The following is an 8,662-nucleotide window of genomic DNA, read 5'->3' on the forward strand; positions in this document are numbered from 1 at the left end:
TTTGTTTGATACACATATTGGTGTGGTTTAATTATTTAAGATAATACGATGGTCTGTATAAGCCAGCTAAGAGTGTTTGTATTTGCTTTGCAATAAAATAGGTCGTTACGATTTAAGAAGAATTCATTGTTTTAAGAAACACTATCAAGTAATATTATATCCAAACGCAAAAGTGTCCAAATAAATATAATAAAGTTGTCTAAAGAGAACATGCAATTATTTTTTCCCTTTTATCCACCCAATTAAATATTTGACTAAGCATATAGACACTTATCATAGCTATTTCTTTGTTGGTACAATTTGAGAAGAAATAGATCTAGCCAACATCTGAAAAAGTAAAACAAATAACTCATATATTACCAATATTCACATTATGCAAATGTCAAATCGTAAACATGTGATTATCTGAACGTCCAAAACCATTTTTAAATACCATCTCTAACTTACCAATATTTAGATGGAAGGATAACAGTGAAGCATAACTTGAACATTTACCGGTGCCTTTTTTAAATCTCCTTTTTAAGTTTAGAATTTTTTCGACTGACCCCCAAACTGTATGGTTTTTAGTTCCCAGGTGACTTCATACTTCGGTTTGATGTGCTAAATGTTTAGATAGATATAAAATACATATTTATTTACTTCCCCGCACGTGGATTCAAAATTACCACTCGGTGAGGGATACTGTGCTGGTCTGAGCCATTGGAAATAAATGCCTTGTCGCGGACTGCCCATGCGCAGAGTCCCCAGCGGCGGAGTGGCTAATGAACAATAATAAATCATGAAAGGTTTTTCAGGTACAGCCGAGAGAGCGTGAGAGAAGAGGGTGTGAGTTGGAGAGCTAGAGAGGGGGTGAGAAAGAAAGAGAGAGAGAGAGAGAGAGAGAGAGAGGGAGAGATAGAGAGAGAGAGAGAGAGAGAGAGAGAGAGAGAGAGAGAGAGAGGCGGAGAGAGACACAGCCTTCCTGCCCTTCGCCTCAGAGCGCATGCAGTTCGAGTCCCCGCAGCATTCGGTATAGTCGAGATATCGCGACTGTCACCGCTGTTGTGCTCACAGCTTCGTTACTTACGTTTTTTCGAGAGGGATATTTTCGAAAAAACGAAAAGCGAGAGATATAGTTTAAAACTTTAAATTTTGGAAACCCACAAAAAAAGAAAGAAGAAAGCGGGTTATTTTTGTATTATTCGTTCATTTTCTTTTTTCGGGGCATTGTCTTCCGTGGAGCTGCCAAAACATATCCATAGGAAAAAAAGAAAAAAGTAAGGCGATCGAAGGAAGGAAAAAGAGAATCCGGGAGGAAACTCAACCAATCGAGATTATTTTTTGCGTAATTGCGCCATCCCATCCCAGAACGGAAGAGGTGCACGAGGGCGCCCCTGAACCTGAGTCCTGAGTCTCGTGGCTCATTGGCTCTCTGCGACGTCTCACTTGCAGATAGAAAGCAGACGCTGCCACATCTCACCGCGGCGGGCACTAACACATTCGCTCACTTCGCACCCGGACGATCATTTCAGCCCTGTTTTTTTTCCCTAACACCTTACAGTTACTCGAGACAGTTGACTTGAGATTTCCAAAGAAGCAATCGGGCTTCAACTCCAATCGAGGAGGCGGAGTCTTAACTTATTAAAAGGAACTTGCTGAGGCTCGGACGGCAGCAAACATGATGATGATGTCTCTGAACAGCAAGCAGCCGTTCTCTATGGCTCACGCCAGCTTGCCGGAGCCGAAGTATTCGCTCTCGTCTTTGCACTCCTCGTCCTCCACGATGACTTCCAACGCGCCGTCCTCCTGCTCGTCCTCCCGACACAGTAACTCCATCATCAACAGCAGCGGCGGCGGCTCCGATGCGATGCGTCGAGTCTGTCTCCCAAACCCACCGGTACGTATTCTGCATAATCACCGCTTAAAGGCACATTTTGACAGCCCACTTTTTTTTTGCGCTTGATGTTTTTTTCATGGCTGCACAGCAAATCACCCAGCACCTCCATTTTTTTTTCGTCTCTGTCCAACTTATGTATTCAGTCGGCTTTGCCTCACGTATTAATTTTTATGACATGGGATGTTGCATGTGTCTTGTTTTGTGTGTGCTCCCCCCCATTTTTGGGATTTCTTTTTTTTCCTCCACATTCTGGAAATGTTTTAAACCGACGAGTGGAGAGAGAATTCCCCGCTGACAGTTATGTGTGCATTCTATTTGCAATTGCAGAGCAATATATTCGGGGGCTTGGATGAGAGTTTGTTGGCCCGAGCTGAAGCTTTGGCGGCGGTCGACATCGCCTCCCAGAACAAGAGCCACCACCACCACCCTCCGCACCACAGCCCCTTCAAGCCGGACGCCACCTACCACACCATGAACACTCTCCCCTGCACCTCCTCGTCAGCCTCCTCGTCGGTGCCCATCTCACATCCGTCAGCCCTGTCCGGCCACCACCATCACCACCACCACCATCACCATCACCAACCCCACCAGGCGCTGGAGGGGGACCTGCTGGACCACATCACCCCGGGACTGTCATTAGGAGCGATGGCTGGTCCGGATGGCTCGGTGGTTTCCACGCCTGCGCACCCTGCACACATGGCGGGCATGAACCACATGCACGCAGCCATCAACATGGCTCACGCTCATGGGCTACAGTCTCACATGGGCTGCATGAGCGACGTGGACGCGGATCCCAGGGACTTGGAGGCGTTCGCCGAGAGGTTTAAGCAGAGGCGGATCAAACTCGGGGTTACCCAGGCGGATGTAGGGTCAGCTTTGGCCAACCTGAAGATTCCTGGGGTGGGATCCCTGAGCCAAAGCACCATCTGCCGATTTGAATCCCTCACACTCTCCCACAACAACATGATCGCTTTGAAGCCCATTCTGCAAGCGTGGCTGGAGGAAGCCGAGAAATCCCACCGAGAGAAACTTAACAAACCCGAGCTGTTCAACGGCGCAGAGAAGAAGCGGAAGCGCACGTCCATAGCCGCACCAGAGAAGAGGTCACTGGAAGCCTATTTTGCCATTCAGCCGAGACCTTCCTCGGAAAAGATCGCTGCTATCGCGGAAAAGCTGGACCTGAAAAAGAACGTAGTCCGTGTCTGGTTTTGCAACCAACGACAGAAACAGAAACGAATGAAGTATTCTGCATGCGTCTAAATGCAAAATCAACAACAGTGTTGGAGGGACTTGGAACTGTTTAGAGACCATGTGTATCATATTTCTTATCTCACACTTTTTCAATCATCGATGACTTTCTCATTTGAACTCCAAATGCAAAAAAAACATTCAAATTGACAGGAAACTGAACACTGTTACCACGTCTTATGCTCTCTGAAAAGGATGTGGACTCGAGTAAAGCAACGTTTGACAGAGCAAGTAAGACAACTGTTTCCACACTTACTATGCTGTACGTGTCTGGCGTCAACGCAGTATGGCCTATTCCTCCAAATTTGCTTAAATGACAAATGTATTTATAATGATTATGTTCAGACGAGGACTATAGTTTGCGTTTGACCTTGCTCAGACAGTAGCACCGAATAATGCTCGTCGTTTACACTCCCCTGACTCCTAACTTATAGCACTTGGTTTGTATTTATTCATGTTTATATTTTGGCCCAGCATAAGGTACTCTTATTTTATGATGGAGGTTGATGAACAATGCAGTCTAATATTTTATTCAGGGTCTAAAAGGGGGATAGAGAAACATTTCGTGAAGTTGTTAGTTGGTTTCTGCCAAATAACCCCTTGTAAATTATTAATCTAGCTGTCCACTTCATTTTGTGTCCAATGTGTAATTATTTCCATCTATTTTTTGCCGTGTGATAAAATATAAAAAAATCAGGGCCATGTGTTTCAAGAACGTCACAGTTTTGAAAAGCAAATATATTTGCTTTAGGCCCCAATAACAGGAAATACCAATAGGGCCTGAATTGAGACAACTGTAGGTTTTGAATTGGATAAAATATGATAAGATAATAATTTACCAATCCTTGGGACGGTGTCTCATAAACTATTTATTGAGTGAGGTCATGTTTACTTCATTATATATTTATTGGGATTCCCTCTCCTGGTCTTGCTTGAGAAAATCCGTTTCTGACTGCAAGTTAACCGTGATGTTTGGCTGAAAGGATACTGTGAAACATGGTCATAAATTTAAATTACATTTTGAAACGTTCGAGATGGTACAATCGAGAGATAGACTATATAAGAGATTATTCTCTTTTTAAAATTATTTTATGTATGTTCTTGCTCTTTATTTGTATAAATATGCGCGCATTATGGCGTCGTTGCTTGTTCACCTTGTTTAGTAATGTTTTCTTAAAGAGAAAATGACAGGTTCATCAAAGTCTACGTGTACAATGTAAATATTTCATTGGAATCAGTCGATGCACATAAATATATCCGTACAGGTTTTGCTGTATTGCTGTTTTAGCTGAAGTAACTTATTTCTGTATTGTACGTTGCTTTCGTTTCCTGGTTAAATTATTCTATTAATTTATTACATCCATGTAAATTTAAATTATTTGATTCTTGAACTGCAATATGTGTTTCATTAAAGAACAAACGTAAACATTTAGTTGGACGTTTTTGCATGATTATCATTTATGTGCTGGTACAAAAATTGAACAGATTTGAGCCATGGCACTTGGATTTCCTTAGTTTTCAATTATTGAACCCAGTTTGACACTGGCTGATACGGAGGCCTTCCATCTTGAAAGAGATTCCGTTTTTTTTTTTTGTGTGGCTTGGTTTTTCTTGTTTTTGTTGTAGTCGAATATATTTTGGGCCTTCCATACCGCCGTAGGCTAAATAGCAGCTCAGCAAGTAGCCCCTATAGGAAGTTTAGACACGTTGGGTCTATTGTTATTCCTAATATGCCTTCAACTTAAAAGGCACACGTGGTTACTGACATCGCTGGCAGCTTCTGGAGCTCGCGCTAGCCTTACCTGAGAGCAAATGCTAATATTCTATTAGAGCCTAATCAGGGAATCTAGGGAGAGCGCGACGCGTCCCTGGAGCACAGCGCTGCCAGATGTCAGCCCGCCAGAAAAACAGCTCGCCTGCCAAAATGCCCGTCTCTATTTAAATACACACTCAAAAACCTGCTTGATTCCTGCATCGGGGCATGCGCGCGTATGCTTTGAAGCACACCTTGGTTTCAGGGTGACGAGGGTTTGGTAAAGGGAAAATATATATAAAAAATGCTGTAATTTCATCAGCACAGCTCGTGTTAATGCATTAGTGCTGCTGGGTGAACGCCTTCGCTGTCGCGGGGTTGAAGGTGCACGCGGTTCAGCACCTTGGAGAGCTACCTGAGGCCACGACCAAGGGGGCGTTGTTGGCGCCAACATTAAGCTATTCTGGTCATCATTCTTCTATACGTTTTGATACGTTCTTAGTTTATTACAACATCATGTTTTTGCATTGTTTTAACTTCAAAATATAGGCCTAATGGGTACTATGGATGATAATTAAAATGCAAAACAGAGGTTTGACTTTAGTTGTAATTAAATGTGTGTGATTAAACCCGGTATCATTTGATGTCATGAAGCTTGTTGATTTGTTAATTATTTATCATATAGTTTTATAGGCGTTGCTATGCATTACGGGTGCTTTGCAATTCTTCTTTAATTTGAAGATTTTATAAAAATTTGAATATGTTTTCTTAAGGCAGTAAATTTTGCTTGCTCAACAAATATTCTTTATCAGACAGGGCTTTCTTGAAATGATTACGATGACGTCAGAAATGTTGATGTTGGCAGAATTTACATATACAATATAAATATTTAAATATATATGTATAGGCCTGTATACAAATAAGAGTAGGCCTATATATCTTATAATAGATGTATAGGCCAAACTAATATAATAATAATTTTAATAAATACCTAAATGAGAAGCACAATAGTAAATTATAGCCTGCTATACGAGACAAAGCCTTTTTGTTAATCTTTCACATTAAAGCTCAACGTGTCAACGCGCCACGTTGTTCGTGACAAAGTAGAGTAAGAGTATGAGCAGGAGCCTTTTAATGAGACAGCTGATGTTTCATCAATTAAAAGATGCTCCTGGTGAGTGCTTGTAATTTCCTCTAAATGGGCCATTCACTTAATACGTTAATAAGAGCGAATTATTAAATTACACATCGAATTATGAAAACTAGATAATTATGAGGCGCGAGTAAGTAGTCATTAGCCCACCCTGTTAATTACAGTTGGTCAGGGAGGGCTGCGGATTGAGGGTCTCCGCGGGAATTGAAATTAACTTTGTGTAGCGCGCGCGTTGCAGCATGACGAGCTTCTTTTTTTTTTTAAAGCGAGCTCGCTCCCTGCGAAGGCAGCATGGCACATCAGACACTGTTGCCTATTAAACTTTTACATATTGGGTAAAAATCGATTTGGTGGTGAGGGGGGTTGCGGGGGGGATTCTTTGATACAGAATCAATCTAACCCAACTACCAACAAAGTCACACGCGCACACACACACACACACACACACACACACACACACACACACACACACACACACACACACACACACACACACACACACACACACACACACACACACACGCAAACTCACACATACAACACACACACACGGACACACACACACACACAAACAAACCCCCAAAAAGCCATATTGACAGCATCAAGGTCTCGTGCAGCACAAAGCGTTGCATTGTTTTCTAAACAAGCAAGGCAGCAGAACATTTACCTTAAAGCAACAAGGAGGCCATCACGCGCTCCATATCTTTCCACACACACTGAAAGGAGACGAGATGCAACCCATGGCCGCTTTGCACAGAAGTAAAAAAGGGGCAGCGCTGTTTCCTTTTGTTATAATTAGAGCCCGTGTTTTATTTTTCCTTTCCCCTGAACATTTCTCCCCTTTCAGAGGGATACTGATGAAAATTTAATGAAGCCGGGGACCGTCAGAGCTCCGCCTGGGGACCCGCGCCTAGAATATTTTAACTGTACATTTAAACCAAGTGTCTGCCTTCAAAGACGTGACTGCTCTCGAATTAGACGAACTGCAAGCCATAAAACGAAAATAATATAGTTTTGCCCCTTTATTTGTCATACGCGTCGCGGCCCAGACGGAGCGTGGACGGTCAACGGATCTTAAAGCGCCACGCGCCGTTTGACATGGCGCGGTTCCAGCTTTGTTGTCGAGGAGTGGTTTCCATTGCTCATCGATTTAGGTGTGTATGTGTGTGTTGGATGGCCAGAAGGTGGGCTGCTCACAGTATGGCATGCAAATGTTGAAGGCCTATTTGTTAATGAAATACATCCCCCCACAAAATCTCTCTCTCTCTCTCTCTCTCTCTCTCTCTCTCTCTCTCTCTCTCTCTCTCTCTCTCTCTCTCTCTCTCTCTCTCTCTCTCTCTCTCTCTCTCTCTCTCTCTCTCTCTCTCTCTCTCTCTCTCTCTATATATATATATATAGAGAAACCCCTAACCGTAACCCATCAGTTCAATTATTTAACAAAAAATGGTTAAAAAAATGGAAATATAACAAAATATAACACATTCATTTGACTTGATGTTTTAGAAAAGTTAAATAACTTTAAATTAAATTGAGCTACTTTTGACCTTAACGTAAATAAATGAGTAAACTAAATTAAAACAGACTCAACCCCTGTTTTTGCGACCGGGGACCTTAATGTTCAGGAGTATCCTGAGGTTATGCAACCTTTAATTTTATCTACAATATCAGACCATCTGACATAGCAGTCAAACAATGTTTTCCTCTGTACAGAGAATAATGGGTTGAGTCTTGGAAGTATTCCCATCATCAAAATGTAAGCCTCCGTCAAAATGATTGGCAGTAGACTATTGTAATATTCTGCAATATTTATTGACTTTACTGCTGCAAGGGCTGCTTGAAAGAGAGTTTAAATCGCCTGCTGTTTTACACCCATATAATATAGACTAAACACTGTATTTTTTTTTTATTTCCACGGTCATTCGTGAAACCTGGTTGGCAACGCAGCAAAGAGTTATAAGCCAAAGCAATTTTAAATAAGACTTTGAAATATTAAATATCACGTTATCAATGTAAATATAATTATGTCGAGAGAAATGGGAGACCTAAACCACTCTCGTTTATTCGACAGCAGCGCTGTCAATTCCTATCATAAGGTTTCCATATTGATATTTTATGGTTCTCATATTGATAAATGGCCCGTTGTGATGTTTAATTTATGATGGAGACACTGTGTGCGTTGCAACAATTCGAAGGGCTTCGCCATGCAGCGTGTGAACAAACGTGGAACCAACAATATGAAATCTAAACATATATATGCAACAGCAAGCTAAACGCCTTTACACAGAGGTCAGTGGAGACGTTGAGGTGTAAACCACGTGCCTCTATCTGTTGTCTCCCGTCAGTCGAAAGAGAGAGAGAGAGGGGGGGGGGGGGGGGGGGGAGAGCGAGAGAGAGAGCGCGAGAGAGAGAGAGAACGAGAGAGAGAGAGAGAGAGAGAGAGAGAGAGAGAAAGAGAGAGAAAATAAACCAAACAAAATGTGACAATTGTCATTGAATAAACGCTTTAATGAAACAATGAAACACAATTTTACATTAGGATTTTTTTTTAACAAGCAATTAATTAATTAATTAATAACAAAAAGTAAAATACATAGGCCTCCCTAAAGAGCCTCCAATGCATAAATAAAGTGCA

At 42.0% G+C, this 8,662-nt stretch overlaps 1 protein-coding gene across 1 annotated transcript; it reads left to right on the top strand.

Annotated features, from left to right (window-relative positions):
* Positions 1-916: 916 nt before the first annotated feature.
* On the top strand, positions 917-4,556 carry pou4f2 (POU class 4 homeobox 2). The gene is made up of 2 exons (XM_060047642.1): positions 917-1,876; positions 2,204-4,556. The coding sequence occupies exons 1-2, from the start codon at positions 1,658-1,660 to the stop codon at positions 3,134-3,136; spliced, it is 1,152 nt and encodes a 383-aa protein (XP_059903625.1). The 5' UTR covers positions 917-1,657; the 3' UTR covers positions 3,137-4,556.
* Positions 4,557-8,662: the final 4,106 nt, after the last annotated feature.

The sequence above is a fragment of the Gadus macrocephalus genome, chromosome 3 (assembly GCF_031168955.1).
Source record: "Gadus macrocephalus chromosome 3, ASM3116895v1".
Lineage (NCBI taxonomy): Eukaryota > Metazoa > Chordata > Actinopteri > Gadiformes > Gadidae > Gadus > Gadus macrocephalus.

Coding starts and splice junctions, on each gene's coding strand:
- pou4f2 (XM_060047642.1), top strand. CDS start 1,658: ATGATGATGATGTCTCTGAACAGCAAGCAGCCGTTCTCTATGGCTCAC. Junction 1,877..2,203: donor TCTGTCTCCCAAACCCACCG/GTACGTATTCTG, acceptor TTGCAATTGCAG/AGCAATATATTCGGGGGCTT.